Below are 17,678 nucleotides of genomic sequence, written 5' to 3' on the forward strand. Positions count from 1 at the left end.
ATTTCAGCAAAACCTGTGAACATGGGTATGATGTCAGTGTACCAAGAATCCTGATCAAGAAGGCGTGGGACTGTGCACATGAGTGAGTGAGTGAGTGAGCAAGTTAATTTTTATGCCACATTCAGCAATATTTCAGCTATATGATGATGGTCTCTAAATAATCAAGTCTGGACCAGAAAATCAACAGCACGAGCATCCAGTCTTACCATCCAATCACGTTGGTTGCCTTTTACGACTGAAGATCAATTCTGATCCCAATCTCCAAAAGTTGAGCCATCTTTACTCCTGTTCATCATACAGGTCAAAAACATCTGAGGATATTTTTTGTAACTGGAACATCCTTTAATACCAACAGCAGGATTGTGAGTGTCAATGCTAGAACTCACAGTCCCTACTCGCGCTGCCCTCCGTAGATGATCTCTTCAGGAGCTATACCAAGAAACAGCAGCCATTGAACAACCCATGGCAGGTTAACAACCACTGAAGAATTTTATCAAAAAACTACATGAACTTGACCTTTCAACATATATCTCTACAACAAGGCAAAAGTCAGTGAGTATTTGTTCTAAACTAGTCAACAAAGTGGGCATTCTGATATTATGCCACCTTGACTCCTTCGTTAACTGTTTCCTGACTGCTGGAGTCAGAACTGTGTTTGCTAACGCTGAGACTTACAGGACGTTTGGACTTGATCAGCGACTTTCTGTGATGTTTCTTCATGTTCTTCATGTCTACGGAGAAGTCCTGAGGTATTTCTTCCAGACTTCTATCTATGCATGGCTTGTTGCCGTTCTCAAGAGCGTAATCACGTAGAGTTCTCGACACAGGGATTGGACCTGTTGATGGGGTGCTTGCCACATCTACTTGTTCTCGCAGGACTTTTGAAGCAGGTATTGGCCCAGTGGAAGGCGTGTTGGCGCTGCTGGTTTGAATAGGACTTCGTTCAAATGTGCCTGCATCAATTCGTGGTAGTCCATCAAGTATTTTGTGAAGGTCTTGATGGTTGCCATCAACCACACGATGTCCAGCAGGAACCAGCTTTATCTGGTTTGGACCAGTTCTTATAACAGCACTATAAGAAGGTGGGGAGGCTGACTGGGACCGTGACTGTGATCGTGATATGTCCTCAATGCTGAATCTCTCAGCATCATGCTCACTGCCATATCCCGAGCTCTTCTCATATCCGTTACGAGAATTTGAAGTGCCATTTAAAGAACTGTTCTCTCCAGTCTGACTTCCTAGAGGAGTCTCATTGTCTCTGTTTAATGGGGGCTGCCCAATGTTGAAAATATTTCTCAGATTGAGTGGGTTCATAGGAGGGGGGATGTCAATCTGATGAGGCTGAAGTTCATTGTCATCTCCTGTCTGATGGTCAACAGTATTAAAGTCATTACGTTTCAGCAGATATTGGCTGAGGTTGCCAAGAATTGGCCGCGCTGTGTCTCGTGTGCTTGAACTGGTGAAGGAGGTGGGACTGTGGTCAGACTGAGAGTGTGCACTGTGATAATGTCTCTCAGCCTCAGTCTCACTACTGCGTACATCCTCTGATGTACATGTCGATGGTGATATCTGAACAGGGGGTTCATCTGGTGATGGTGACAAGTCTATAGTATTTTTATCAATCTGGCGAATCAGCTCATCGAGATTTCTCAAACGCACAATTTTTGATCGAGGTGGAGAAATGGGATAACCAGTTCCCTTCCACAACAGAGGCTGGTGTTGATAGTCTGTTGACAGTGGCAGATCTAACCGCCCCAGTCTTCGTGGGGGAGGGGGAGAGGGGTGAAGGCAGGGCATCCCAAAGCTGGGATGAGGGGGCTGGGGTAACACAAAGTCAAAACTTGATGATTCTGGTAACTGATCTAGAGCATCAAGACTCTGCTCAAAATCATCCTCTCCGAGAATTTCGCGGATTTCTTCAGCTTCTAAATCATCATCCTCATCATACATGTAAGGCCCCACACTCTCTTGATCTCCATTTGAGTCACTGCTTCTACGGTTATCCTCCCCTGTCAATCTCATCATGGAGTTTTTCAGGATTCCCTTCTCAGGGCGGGCACTGTTAGGGTCAGATATGATTATGGGAGGGGGAGGTAACTCTCCGATGTCACTCTCATCTTCACTTGACATGCGCTTCTTCTTCTTCCCAAACAGAGCATCAGGTCTGGAAATAGAAATCACAGTTCAAACGATATCTGTTAGGTTTAGTGCTATGTTCCATAAATGAATCTTAGTTATTTGACAGTTGCAGCAAACTACTGGTCACAATACTAACTACAAACTACTGATTTTTCAAAACTTAAAATGAATGGCATCATTTCAGATCTTAGTCAAGCCTAAAGTCAATAACTGATGAACAGAGATAAATTCAAAACACTGGAAATACAACACCAACTAAACCAGCCATGGCAATAATGACACATGCCACTTGATCATACACACCTGAATTGTGATACAATTACACGTATGAAATACTTGACACTATTTTTTATCATAATAGAACTACAAGGTTATTGGTGCTCACTTTGAGAGGAAGATTATTGAAGCGTGTTAGCTAGAAGCTACAGGTGTTAGCAGCAGTGGGATAAAATGCATGATCAGAGGCACCAGTCGCACTGTGTCTTGTCGCATGTGGATATACTCAGTGAATCCATCCACTCCTGTCACATAGATAGTAATCTTGGTGACAACCAGGACCACCTTGATATGACTTTATGTGGGACTTGTACAGGGAACCAAACCTGTCTTCCACTCATTCAACAGATGTTCCATCACTCCTGGTTAATACTCTGCTGTACTACACTACCAATAGTCCTACTATCACACAAACAGGGAATCTATGTTGCTGATTTATATTTAAGGCCACAATCAGCAGTATTCCAGCTAAATGATGATGGCCTGTCTATCAACAGGGTGACTGTTACATGTAGATGTGTTAGGTCTATCTGTAAGCATTATTTTGATTGTTAGATGTTGATGTGTTAGGTCTACACACAAGCGTTATGTCTCGTACAGGTGGCACCACTAGTTACCTGTACGAGGGAAGCACACCACCCAAGCCAATATATTTGGCATTCACAAACCCAGCCTTCTTCTTATCCATGCCACCATCTTTGCTACCAAGCAACCCCTTGGTTACTGCTGACTGCAGCTTGCTCGGGGTGCGGCGTCTGAAGATGAAAAAAAACAAATACATTATATCCAAGAGATTGAACTTTTCTCATTGTTTCAGGAGTTTTTGTCATGAACAATGTCATATTATTCTACAAAACAGTTGCAGAAGGTGAACACCATATTCTCAGAAAGAAAAACTCATATATATAGCACAAGGTACACACCATACAAGAAAGATGAAAAGGACATCACACCTGTATCAGAATGTGAACACCTTGACTGACGTAGAAGGTGAAAACCCTACCTGTAGAAGAATGTGAACACCCTGCCTGTTGTAGGTGAGCATCCTACCTTTAGCAGAATGTGAACACCCTGCCTGTTGTAGGTGAGCACCCTACCTTTGGCAGAATGTGGACACCCTGCCTGTTGTAGGTGAGCACCCTACCTTTAGCAGAATGTGAACACCTTGACTGACGTAGAAGGTGAAAACCCTACCTGTGGAAGAATGTGAACACCCTGCCTGTTGTAGGTGAGCACCCTACCTTTAGCAGAATGTGAACACCCTGCCTGTTGTAGGTGAGGACCCTACCTTTAGCAGAATGTGAACACCCTGCCTGTTGTAGGTGAGCACCTTACTTTAGCAGAATGTGAACACCCTGCCTGTTGTAGGTGAGGACCCTACCTTTAGCAGAATGTGAACACCCTGCCTGTTGTAGGTGAGCACCTTACTTTAGCAGAATGTGGACACCCTGCCTGTTGTAGGTGAGGACCCTACCTTTAGCAGAATGTGAACACCCTGCCTCTTGTAGGTGAGCACCCTACCTTTAGCAGAATGTGAACACCCTGCCTGTTGTAGGTGAGGACCCTACCTTTAGCAGAATGTGAACACCCTGCCTGTTGTAGGTGAGCACCCTACCTTTAGCAGAATGTGAACACCCTGCCTGTTGTAGGTGAGCACCTTACTTTAGCAGAATGTGAACACCCTGCCTGTTGTAGGTGAGGACCCTACCTTTAGCAGAATGTGAACACCCTGCCTGTTGTAGGTGAGGACCCTACCTTTAGCAGAATGTGAACACCCTGCCTGTTGTAGGTGAGCACCTTACTTTAGCAGAATGTGAACACCCTGCCTGTTGTAGGTGAGGACCTTACTTTAGCAGAATGTGAACACCCTGCCTGTTGTAGGTGAGGACCCTACCTTTAGCAGAATGTGAACACCCTGCCTGTTGTAGGTGAGCACCTTACTTTAGCAGAATGTGAACACCCTGCCTGTTGTAGGTGAGGACCCTACCTTTAGCAGAATGTGAACACCCTGCCTGTTGTAGGTGAGCACCTTACTTTAGCAGAATGTGAACACCCTGCCTGTTGTAGGTGAGGACCCTACCTTTAGCAGAATGTGAACACCCTGCCTGTTGTAGGTGAGCACCTTACTTTAGCAGAATGTGGACACCCTGCCTGTTGTAAGTGAGGACCCTACCTTTAGCAGAATGTGAACATCCTGCCAGACGCAGGACACCACCTTACATGTAGCAGAATGTGAACACCCTTCAAGATACAGGTCCACACACTACCTGCAGCAGAATATGACTGATTTGCTTCATGCAGAAGGTGAACACCCCAACTATAGTAGAATGTGGACACCTTGTCTGATGCTCATGAATGCCCTTCTATATAGAAGAAACACCTTGCTTGTAGCTGAATATGATCACTGTACTTGAAGCAGGAGGCAAACACCATTCTTGAATCAGAAGGTAAGCATGATACCTGTAGCAGGTGAACAACATACCCACAGCAGAAGGAGAACAACATACCTGTAGCAAAAGAGTGTGAGACTGAGGACAAGGACCAGACCGCCAACCACAGACGCCAGGATGATGATCAGCCACATAGTACTTAGACCATCCATCTCTGTCAATACAAAACACTTCACCTGTGAATCCATGCACACTGAAAATGTACTCAAATACTCCATGCTTCTTTCACCAATATGTAATAGTCATGGAGCTGTTGTAACAAAAGTTTTGTTTGGCTCATCTCATCTGTGAGGGTACTCAAAGAAATGTTTCATAAATGTTGTTGCTTCATAGTCACATTGAATCAGTGTGAAAATAGTTTCCAAATTTTAATAGCCACTCACGCTAGTTACGTCTGAAAGTTACTAACCCCAAAAATAATTCACTAGGCCAAAATTTGAATATAGGCACAGAATTCATCATTAAACTGTTAATATGATGAACACTGTTATCAAGCCATAACCGTGCATGATTTTAATGTGTGTTTAAACTTAACAAGTCAGAGAGAGTGATATATGTACAAAATGACCTCATGAAAATTCACTAGCCAGCCGAGCCAGTTACTATGGAGATTAACTGGTCCAACTGGATCTGAACCAGCCACATGGTAGCAGGTCAGTTGCTACTTTGCACACTGCACTGAATCACTGCACTAGGATATTTTTTATAGGAAAGTTTGACTTTATTCTTAAGAAAGTGGCAATTGTTGAAAATGTGAAGGGTAATTTTCCATCTGACAAGCACCAAACACATCTGCCCAGCTGACTGACATACCTTTGAGTACTGGAGCAGCAGACGGGTCAGCTGACTGACTCAGCTTTGAGTACTGGAGTAGCAGACGGGTCAACTGACTGACTTACCTTTGAGTACTGGAGCAGCAGACGGGTCAACTGATTGACTTACCTTTGAGTACTGGAGCAGCAGACGGGTCAGCTGACTGACTTACCTTTGTGTACTGGAGGCGGGTCAGCTGATTGACTTACCTTTGAGTACTGGAGCAGCAGACGGGTCAGCTGACTGACTTACCTTTGAGTACTTGAGCAGCAGACGGGTCAGCTGACTGACTCAGCTTTGAGTACTGGAGACGGGTCAGCTGACTGACTTACCTTTGAGTACTGGAGCAGCAGACGGATCAGCTGGAGTAGTGGGAAGCCTGTTCTCTGCCGGGTTAAGGGGGATAACTTGGATTCCTTTTGTAGTGGCAGATGACACCAGGCTGCTGGTTGTAACTGGCACAGTGACAGTCATGGTAATATTGAGTTTAATCATGCAGTCATATCCTCCCCATCCACTGTCACAGTAGCAGGTGTCATCTCGGGTACACACCTGGGACAGGAAGTTCCAATCATTACATCATTATCATGCAGGGGAGTTGAAATTTATTGAAACACTGGAGTGATTAATTAGTGACCATAACCAAGTATTCCTTGATAATTATAATTGCTGCAATAGTAGAGATACAACTGATTAATGTAGGAAAACACTGTAAAGTTTATTTTTTTCTATTGGTGTAACTTGTTTGCAATTTGTTTGAGGTTACCAATATTTAACTAACATTTATGAATTTATCTGTAAACCTACAAACAAGGCTACCCAGGTGCATTACAATATTATCATAGTTTGACCATCATAGGATAACTTCCATGTAAGCATGGTCTCATCATCTACAAAACATTACTGAGTAGGAATGAACATTTCTATTATTACTAAAAGACTTAGAAAATAATCACAATTGAAATTTATTGACTGGGTTGCTTTATCAATTAGAACAGTAATTCAATAGTATCAGTGTTACCTAAGAGGTATGTCAAAAGTCACATATTTATACCACTTTCATGACATGAAGGAAAATGAGAAGCCAAATATCAGAATCTCAAACAACGTTGTCTCTTCAAACCAACAATCAACAGGAAAGGCATGTTCCACTGACCCCGTGTCCAGAGCAGATGACAGCGCGAGATGTTCCTGGGCACCCGAGAGGAGGGGGATGTTTGATGCGCTCACACTTTGCGTTGTGGCACACCTTGCCCTCCCCACACTTGGTGCCATCCTGCACAAGGCCCATATGCGGCATGTCCATCATGGTTGGGCCGTGCACAATCCTGGAGGAGTGACAGAGTCAGGGTTACTCTTACATTGCTTTTAGCAATATTCCAGCAATATCCTGGAGACGGACACCAGAAAGTGGGCTCCACACTTTGTTCCCATGTGAGGAATTGAACCTGGATCTTTAGTGTGAAGTGTGGATGTGTGAATGCTTTAACCGATACGCTACCTCAATACCCCCAATACCGGAGGAAGGTGCAACATCAAGACACACCAGTAGTTAATATTCAGGTCAAGACTTGTCCTAGAAATGAAACAACTTTTCTAGATGGTAATAAAAGTTATCAGTAGAGTTCATGCGAATGAATGTTTTTTCGTGTCACTGTCAAGGGTATTCCTCATTTTTAAAACAGGGACCATGATATTTCCATAGAAATTATGGTTTACTATCACAGACAATGATCCATGCCTCACTTCAAGATGGTTGCATATGGCTGAACAGATACTCTTAACCTGTCAGTACCAGTATGAATTTCTCTGTATTTCAGCCTATCCATACATCTTCTAAACTGAAGGAGTATATTTGTGCATGTTGACTTACTTGCACTCATATTCAATGCCTTTAGAGTTGACTGTTGTTTTGGAAAATCCTTTATCTGACCCAAACAAAGGCTCCTTGTTTCCACCATCACAGTGGAGAAGACCACACAAGATGTCCCTGTAATTAGGGTAGAAAATTCATATGAAGGGAAACTACTCCATGTAGCTGGTATAAGAGTTGACTGAGGAGTAATCATGAGGGTGCATAAAGGTTTATACAACATAGCAGCTGCATTACAGGTCATGGTGACCTTGTAACCGCTATGACTGTTAGTAGTCAATATGTAATATAAGAGAATGTTTGGATATTTTGAAAGCTACAACTATTTGTGAAAAGAAAGCAAGCCAGGATTTCGGCCTTGACCAAACGACAAAACAGAGGGGGATACTCTGAAAATGATCCATGGCATCAATGCAAGATAAGTCACAGCTATTAATTAAACTCAGCAACTATTATGGCAACCAAATCTTTATATTTCTTTGCCAAGTCAAGGGAAAGTAACTATTCCAACTGAAAACCTATAAACTGCTAACAGAAAGTTTTTTTATCACTTTTTCTAAAAAATCTTTTCAAATTATGCATATAATTTGCACAAACATGTCAAAACATTTTTAAACTAAAATAATGAGACTGAAGCATGTCTTACTATTTGACTTGATAATCAGTTCATCTGATCACATTTTCAGTATTCAGTAAACAAGTGAGCATACAGCTAGAAGAATCATCCACAGATTATTATTTTTCTGTTATCTTCACAGCATATTGGAAGCACCATATCTTACTCAGATGAACACTTTGCATAGTTGCCAGTGGTAACGTCCTTGCCACAATGGCCATTGAAGTTTCCAGTTGGGTTGAATCTCTCAAAGCACTGGTCATCACCCCCTTTAGCGCCTGCAAGAGGAGACATCATTCCCTTTACAACCCTCCTAATATTCAGCTTGGTAATACTACTTCACAGGTTTTGCTTTAAACTTCAAACAACAACAACAACAGTGTTTATGCATCTGTTTGCTCTCCACCCTGTTTGAGGAATTTTTCAGCTGCTTTGTCTATTTTATACAGAGTTAACTTTGTTATTAAGTGATACCTTCTGAAATGTGGCAAAATAAATCAGGAAGTTGAAACCTTTTGAGAAAGGCAGGATCCAATCAGTACATGTTTTCGGTTTGAATACTGAACACCTAAGACAAAACACACCAAATGCATTTTTTGCTTTGGTATTCTCAGAATAACTTGACATATTTTTCTCACAACATTTAAACAAATACGTAATAATTTTGTTGCAGATGCATGTGAATTTATAATTCTATGATAATGAAACAAACATTGCTCCAATAAGGTTTAACAGTAACAAGATATTGAGTTCTTTGTTGTTTCTAAGTGTGACTAAACAATGTCAGCAGTCGCATGAAGGACTTGAAACTTGGACGTTCTGGGGCACTGGACATTCCAGTAGATGTATGCATCAATGTCTACCTTGTCCCCAGATGGTCTGGCACTGCTGCTGAAGTGAAGGGCAGATGCCGGCCACACAGTAGCCTGTTCCATTCTTGCATGGGTGGCCATCTTGAACATAGTTGTTGGAGGGGCACTGCAAAGTCATAAATGTTGAATTTAACCACCTGGTATTTATTCACTGTTGTAATTATGCACCCTCACAAGAACTTAACATATATCCATGTACACCTATCTGCCTGTTTGTACCAATTACATATCTAACATAGACACAAGTCTGCTATATTCCTACCCAAAAGCATAAAACAGGAGTCTGGTAAGATCCAGTCAGTGGGTGACAATCCATCACTCTCAGTAATCACCTATCCATGATAGCCCATGTTCATGACAAGCAGGGGCTCCTGGGGAACCAACCCCTGTGCAGTCACACACAGAAATGCAAGCTGTAAAGATTTCATTACCTCTCCTCTTTCCCCATCACAAAACTCTGGCACATCACACTCCGTCTGCCGGTCTCGACACATGTGTGTCCTGGGCAAGACCTGCAAAAAAGAACACATGTGGGTACTTCAACACTGCCCAAGGGTTATTTACTGTACAGTTACTACAGCAGGGGCCAGAGTAACACTGGCCATGGGTTATTTCCTGTACAGTTGCTACAGCAGGGGCCAGAGTAACACTGGCCATGGGTTATTTCCTGTACAGTTACTACAGCAGGGGCCAGAGTAACACTGGCCATGGGTTATTTACAGTGCAGTACTACAGCAGGGGCCGGAGCAACACTGGCCATGGGTTACTTACAGTGCAGTATTACAGCAGGGGCCGGATCAACACTGGCCAAGGGTTACTTACAGTGCAGTATTACAGCAGGGGCCGAAGTAACACTGGCCAAAGGTTACTTACGGTGCAGTAATACAGCAGGGGCCGAGGCAACACTGACGAAAGGCTACTTACTGTACAGTTACTACAGCAGGGGCCGGAGCGACACTGCGCCCAGTACCGAAGCAGACATGTGTCTGGGTCACAGCAGGGGTCATTCTTCAGACAATCCTGGAACATCAATAGAACATTGTTCTGTGTAGCAGTTGGACATTTCTTGGAACCTTTTTCCATTTCCTAGTGACAACTGTCCACCTATTGTGGTGACAACATGTCAGCACTGGTCCCATGCCATATCTCATTATAAATGAACCTATCAAAATTCTGATCGATGTACATTTTAACAGTTCATACTCAATATATATTTTCCATGAAAGCATCAGTACTGTTTCATAATACCAAATTTACAGAAATTGTGGAAGCATGTAGTGGCACCTAAACCTAACAATCCATCTGTTTATGTTTACAACCATTAATGTAAAGTCCATTTTGAGTCAAAATCTCCCCAATGAATTGCACTCCAACTCAAAAACAAACAATCATAAATGACTCCAACTAACACAAATAGCAAATAGGAAAAACACACAAAGTCTGCAGAATTTTGTTATAATTTTTGTCAACAAAATATAAATGGTTTAACAAACTACTATTACTTTTGTTTGATGCTGTATGATTTGTGACATGGGTGTAGCAACAGCTCAGTTAACAGCCAGGTAAGCAAGAGGCATGTGCGATATTGATTTCATCGGTAAGGGATGGTATCAACAAAATATAAATGGTTTAACAAACTATTATTACTTTTGTTTGATGCTGTATGATTTGGGACATGGGTGTAGCAACAGCTCAGTTAACAGCCAGGTAAGCAAGAGGCATGTGCGATATTGATTTCATCGGTAAGGGATGGTATCAACAGTTATCACACTGTGCTTCTGAATCGTACATGGAGTCACTGCGGTCAGATTCATCAGAGTGCACTCAAATGATAACAGGACTGATAGTCACCTGATGTAAACTGCTTTGACGAAAGTACTGATGCTCTACTGCATTTTCAACTTTCTCAACTGATTTTTTCTATGTGACTTGTGAAATCTTAGCCTTGGATTCGTGGGCTTGACTTTGGATGTCTGTCATTTTAAATGTTGCGATTTTCCGGGCAATGTCAGATCAGTTCAATCGGGTTCAAATCGCAATGATGAGGAGGTAAATATAAGACATCACCTTGTGGTTTTAGATACACAGGTACTCTTTAGTTGATTTTAATGATTTCATAAACTTCTGGTTTTGTTGTGTTATGTGGAAATGGTACATTACTGTTTTCTAACCATGTTATCATGTCTAACTTGATCTTGGACTCTATGATATGGAGCATTGTCTATAACAATTAAGCTCTTTTATGCCAATTCAGGGACCAGTTGTTTTTGTATCCATTCCATAAAAGCCTGTCCATTCATTTTGGTGTTGTAATCTCAGCTGATTGTGGCTTTAGCCCTAAACACAAGAAAACACCCAGGTAAGAATCCCACAGATTTACAACCAGCATGAAGCACTATTGAGTCTCCTTTGCTTACTGGCAGTCTTCTGTAACATACCTCTTCAGTGCTAGCAACCTTTTGTGTTTTTGCAGTGTGGCTTGCATTCACCCAAGTCTCATCAACATAAAAGGATCAAACCCCTCTTCCCTCTTTTGGCGTATGGTGCGTAAATAATTATTTCTCATTCACACAATATCTGATCATTCACAAAGAACACATCTCACTTCAGACTAACTTTGGTGTACCGAAATCTGAACTTATGAAGCAATTTCCAAAGTTGATACTTAGATATTGAGAGGGAATGTTGAGTTTCCATTCTTTTTGCAATATGCATAACAATAAGTGTCTATTCTTGCTATATAAACTTCAGATTGTGTTCTGCACAAGTTAGTTTTTCAATTTTTGTGGATTTTGATAACATTTTGGATACTTGAAAAAGGAGTTTGTCATTGTTTAATAATGTTTAAAATTGCTGCTCTGGAACCGAAACAGCACAAGATGTAAGAAATTTATCTAGTGCATAAAATGGTCTGCTCCATTCAGTTTCAGACTTGAAGAAATTGTAGACCTTGTAAAATAAAGCTTTAACATCAATTGCTCAATCAGCATCATTAAGCATCACGTGACAAATTTACTTGCGCCTCCCGCTTACCTTTCTGTAACCTAAGCTGTTGCTACATCCTTGTCAGAAATCTTGCAGTATCGAATGAAAATAATGATGATTTGTTGAACAACTGTTATATTTTGTTGACAAAAATTATAACAAAATTCTGCAGAGTTGATGTGTTTTTCCTATTGCCTTTGGCATTAGTTTGAGTCATTTCCAATTATTTGTTTTTGAGATGGAGTGCAATTCATTGGGGAGACTTTGACTCAAATGGATTGTATGTGTTTTGTGATACATGCAAAATGGATGCGCACCTCCTCTGACCCACAGTCACATTCCTCCCCCCTCTCGACGATGCTGTTGCCACAAGTTTGGGGGAAGTTCACCTGGAAAACACAACAGCTTACTTATGAACAAGATATTTTCTGTAAAAAAATTATAAGAAATGTCTGTAGGTTGAGTAAAATCTTGTTTTTCCTCACTGGATTTATATAGATTCTTAAAGATAAAAGAATATGCACTTTACATTATCACATACAACAGTCAATAATTATTATATAATACTAAAACTACTCCAGTAAATACCTTCTACGTTAGGCCGGAGAAAAGATTATTCCTCATGAGATAACATCTCAACTCTTTGTGATAACTTAATGTAATATTATCAAGACTCATGTCCTCCCAAATGATCAATATGTATGACATACCGGAGGTTTCCCATCTAAACAGGAAGTGATATCCATACTGAGGCTAATGTCAAGGTCAGATTTGCTGCAGTTGGAAAACATTCTGGAGTGATGACCACCAGCAGCACTGTAGATGGAAAGTCACTGAATTATTTACACTGTAAAATGATTACCAACTGACAGAATTAAGAAATTTACAGTCAGAATCATGCCTTGTACGTGACATTAAAATTTGCATTATTTCCTCAAAAATTCTGTAAATGTGTTCACAAGATATGGACACTGTAGAGGGTTAATTTCAGGTTTTGAAAGGGTTGTTTGTTCATAAGACTTACAATTTACAACCTTGCCTTATATCCCTTAATCAAACTTCAAGCATTGGCAGCAATTATTGATTTCCAGCAGAGGAGCATTAATTTAGACAATACCAGAAAACAGCACAGATTTAACACTGACTAATTTCAGATTTATGAAATTGTATTGATTAACATCTAAACTAATTCAGTCACATTCAACTCACAGAACTTGGGTAGACATGATGCATCCAAACTCGTCATTGCATTCACAACCACCTGCAAAATGAGGAACGCTGCCATTACAAAATCATCACCCAAATACTTTTTGAGTCCAGAACAAAATGTGCTGTTATCACAAATAAACAAACATCAGCAGAAGCAGCAACAGCTAATCACACGAGTGTTAAAACTACCACACCATTACCATAATTATCTACAAAGTTCCTATGTTAGTGACAAAGGTTAGATCTTCTTTGGTTTGAACCTTATTGGCATTACCTCCTGTTTTGTTTCCCCTCGTCTCCAAAGGAGATATATCATTAAATCAGTTAGTTTCTCAGGTTTGAGTCGGTTGTCAGGTTTTTATCCAGGGATTTTGCAGAACGCAATACCACAGTTGGTCAGTCACTATCAAATACTTGACACATACCATAATCCTCCAATATGTATGTGGAAAATCAATAAAGTCCTCTAGTAAATACACTTATTATATTTAGACTGCCTTGCTATTAATTTTTAAAGTTTTTCCAACCAAGACGTTAAATCCAATGTAAACAAGTACTAATGGAAAAATGATTCCTCTCAAACAAAGCACTGATTACTGGTCAAAGCTTTCAGAGACCACAACACACTTATTCGAGGAAATGTGGTATTCTAAGCACAGCAAGAAATACAGTTACAATTTTATATACGGCAAAATATTCACATTCCAAACAAAACACATTTATCAACTTGCGTTAAACCACATGTCAACAAACAGCACATACACTGTAAATCAAAACATGCACTTCAAACTCAAGAGTAAAAACATTCACAGCCATGAAACCAAATGAAATATAAAAGAAATGATGTTTTCTCTCACAGATGTCGATAATAACCACACACAGTATATGGTGTGAAAACAAATTGAACAGTTTGAAATATATATCAGTGCATATGAGACAGCCATGGACCAGACAAAGTGTTGACAACGTGTAGTGCATCATACAGGTGATGTGTAGTACCTTCATGGTATATTTCTCTCCACTTGGCTAAGATACGCAAGGATAAAATAGAATTGTTAATACATTTAATACATCATACTGTGAGACTGATAAATATTACAGGACAAAGGTTTCTCAAGAGGCTGGGAACATAAGCTGTGTTCCTTTTGGATCAATACAGTAAGTAGTGTAGGGTTAAGATTGAAATCCCCATCAGGTGACAAGCATGGGATCCTATTCTGATGGAAAATCCTAATCAGGTGACGAGCATGGAATCCTACTCCAAGGTAAAATTCCATCAGGTGATGAGGATGGGATCCTATTCAAACATAAAATCCAAATCAGGTGACAAGCATGTCATCGGGGGACAAGCATGGGATCCTGTTCTAAAGCAAAATTCCCATCAGGTGACAAGCATGTCATCAGCTGACGAGCATAGGAACCTATTTCGACTTGAAATCCCCATTGGGTAACAAGTATGGAATCCCATTCTAATGTATAATCCCGATCAGGTGACCTGCATTGGATCCTATTCTGATGCAAAATCCCAATCAGGTGACAAGCATGGGATCCTATTCTGATATAAAATCCACACTTTCAGCCCCAGATTGAAGACAACAATGACTACCTGATCATCAGCAGCTATTAAGCTAGGTTGGAAACATCAGGTGCTGTTCACAAAGGGTCTCAACTGTACTGTCACTTGTACTTTTACTATGACTTACAGGTGTTGTGATGTTACAATCACTTTGAACCCTCTTACACTTAGGTAGTTGAGTGGAAAAGGTAATGTAACATGTTTTTGAATTTAGAAAATTATCTAAGAATATAGGTACATATATTGCAGTCATTTAGTAAGTTGTCAAAATACGTGCATAATATGTCATTGTAAGTATGTTGCAATCCACAGCACAAAACATATCCATCCATGCAGAAAGTTCTTGTATCCAAATTCACAAAAACAATCTTAATCTTTTCACTACAAAAACTCGTACACAACTACGAGGACTGTTTCTCAAAACAGCTTTGAGCAAATGAGCTTCAGATGACTCTAAGGTATATATTTCACTAAAGGCATTTTCTTTTGACAGTCTGAAAACAATGTCCAAGTCTTATAAATTATTCCTTTCTGTCAAATCAAAAACAATTTTTGCTTCTATAATACTGAGATTGAAATACAGTTTTTCTAAAACTTCCAGAATGTTCATTCTGGCTTTGTTAGATGTCTAAACTATTCCATTAGTGATCAATCAATGCAAGCAATGCCCCAAAAGTCCTGCTGAATAAGACATGTGCAAAGTGATTGGCAAAAGCTTTAACACTTCAGAGATGAAGTCATCTTGCAGTATACTTTGCTTGACCAAATACAAGTGAGGTTTAAAGATAAATACAATTTTCAGTGACACCTGTTCTTGCCTGACATGACCATCATTATTGATATTAAATGTTCTATGCAGATACAATACCTATCTGCCTGAAGATCTGATAACATTTGCATCAATCAGGTCGGGTTGTGAAGTTCTAATCAGCTAGACAGCATCAAGGCTTCTTCATACTCAGTTAGAAGTAGGAAAAACAATCAGACAAACGTATCTGATTTCTGTACCTCACCAATGAACAGAATCCAGGATTTCTGAACAAGTAACATTACAGCTGTATTGTCAATACAATATTGTTTTGGATATTCATCACATCCTGGTACTTCAGAGCACCATGATGTCTACATGAACTGAGTGTATCATCATGGGTATTTGTCTACAGTGGGGTTTACGTTTGGAATTTTATAATCAAAGCATAGAAATGAAAATCAATAGTTCTTGAAAGCTGATTGCTGTAATAATCTATGAACCCTTCCTTTAAATTAAAGTGACCAGTTTGCCATTAATTAACCTTAAACTTTTATGGAAGTGTTTGCAGGTCTTAATGCAGAGAGATAACACATTAGAGTGGCAGACTGGATTTTAATGCAGCTGCTCAAACTTAAACGAGTGTGTTGTGTTTTTTGCACTTTAGCAATATTCCAGACTTATCATGACATAAAGAACATGTTACATATCCTACTCATTTGGTTTGTTTCATCCATAGTAGGGTGGTTAGGTAGTCTAGTGGCTAAAGTGTTGGCTTGTCAAACTTGTAGACACAGGTTCGATTCCCCTCATGGGTACAATGTGTGAAGCCCATTTCTGGTGTGCCCCTCTGTGATATTGCTGAAGTTTGCTAAAACTGGCATAAAACCATACTCACTCACTCATCCATCTCAATGGAAGTATGTGGATCTGGAAACTGCTTTTCAAAGTAAATCAACAGCCTACACGCAATGTCTCAAAATAGTCAAGAACAGGTGACTTACTAATCATGTTTCATATCTAGCAAGAAAAGATCAGTGAAGGTCTTGAAAGTGAAGGGTTTTCTCAGGGGTAAAAGATCCTTAATTAGGATAGCATACATTTTAACATCCATGTGTGAAAGAGAGTGAGTATCAGTTCTTGTACTACTTCACTTACCATCTTCATCATGCTCAATGCCCAGATTGTGTCCGATCATATGTGCCAAGATGGTGGCTGCTTGCTGGGGCTCAAATGGTTTAGGATTCTGCAAAATGAAATGGCAGTGGATTTCACAGATCTCAGAAATGAAAAGCCAATGGAATTTCATTAACCTTGGGAAGAACAATGTTAATGAAAGATTTATACCTGAAGTGATTTACAAATGAACACTGACGGCTGAACAAATGTAAATCAAGCAAACTGAATCATACTTTAGAATTACCATTCATGCAAACCAGCAGTACAGAAATATATAGAAACACATTTACTTTTGCATCTGGAATGCCTTGCTTGGCCATAACTGTTCTAAATATCTTCAGTTTTTATTTCAGAACAATGTTTGCAGACACATTTTTACCTGTAATTGTTGGAACAAATAACATGTAATCATCACAATATGTAACTCACTTTGCTGATGCCAACAGCTCTGTCAGTACACACTGAGTCAGGGAGAGCAATTCCAACAGCGTTTCCTTCAAGCTCTATGCCACTGGAACATCGCAATATAGTTCAAAACATTAGTCTTGTCTTGGATTATGTCTTTATTAAGCCAGGAAAATAGCAGAAACACAACAAGGGAATCTAACTGTGAACTTACGTCATGAAGTATGCAATGTCGAAGTTGGCTCCTTGTAGTGCCACCTTCTTGAAGTTCATGAACTTGATGAGCATCTCACGCTGCTTGGGGCTGACAAGGAACTGGTCGGCCAGGTTCCAGTACTCCAGGTAGGTCAAGGACAGGTTCATGTTCAGCTGGCGGTAGTACTAGAGGAACACAAAGATGCATTATCCACATTGGATGAAGGGGTCTCATACCACTTGAGTGTACCAAAACCCTTCCTGACTGATCCTTACCAAGAGCCACACACAGCAAAGTGAAATAATATTTCCCTTTTAGAAGGTCATAAAGGATTTAAGTCA

At 40.3% G+C, this 17,678-nt stretch overlaps 1 protein-coding gene across 3 annotated transcripts in view; it reads right to left on the reverse strand.

The window, feature by feature from the left end:
• Positions 1-470: 470 nt before the first annotated feature.
• Positions 471-17,678, reverse strand: part of LOC137255254 (disintegrin and metalloproteinase domain-containing protein 28-like) — a 99,007-nt gene continuing 81,799 nt past the window's right edge. Inside the window, exons 11-27 of one of the 3 annotated variants that reach the window (XM_067792694.1) lie at positions 17,356-17,522; positions 17,166-17,247; positions 16,716-16,803; positions 14,233-14,259; positions 13,234-13,285; positions 12,735-12,840; positions 12,342-12,413; positions 9,964-10,059; positions 9,471-9,551; positions 9,031-9,145; positions 8,334-8,445; positions 7,552-7,668; positions 6,835-7,006; positions 6,011-6,230; positions 4,923-5,019; positions 3,084-3,170; positions 471-2,164 (exon numbers count right to left, since the gene is read on the reverse strand). In XM_067792694.1, coding sequence (XP_067648795.1) covers positions 598-2,164; positions 3,084-3,170; positions 4,923-5,019; positions 6,011-6,230; positions 6,835-7,006; positions 7,552-7,668; positions 8,334-8,445; positions 9,031-9,145; positions 9,471-9,551; positions 9,964-10,059; positions 12,342-12,413; positions 12,735-12,840; positions 13,234-13,285; positions 14,233-14,259; positions 16,716-16,803; positions 17,166-17,247; positions 17,356-17,522 — 3,258 coding nt within the window. In that variant the 3' untranslated portion in view covers positions 471-597. Of the gene's footprint in view, positions 2,165-3,032; positions 3,171-4,922; positions 5,020-6,010; positions 6,231-6,834; positions 7,007-7,551; positions 7,669-8,333; positions 8,446-9,030; positions 9,146-9,470; positions 9,552-9,963; positions 10,060-12,341; positions 12,414-12,734; positions 12,841-13,233; positions 13,286-14,232; positions 14,260-16,715; positions 16,804-17,165; positions 17,248-17,355; positions 17,523-17,678 lie in introns of all 3 variants that reach the window. The other 2 variants (XM_067792692.1, XM_067792693.1) reach the window with 2 other exon arrangements.

This window comes from Haliotis asinina, chromosome 11 (assembly GCF_037392515.1).
Source record: "Haliotis asinina isolate JCU_RB_2024 chromosome 11, JCU_Hal_asi_v2, whole genome shotgun sequence".
Classification (NCBI taxonomy): Eukaryota; Metazoa; Mollusca; class Gastropoda; order Lepetellida; family Haliotidae; genus Haliotis; species Haliotis asinina.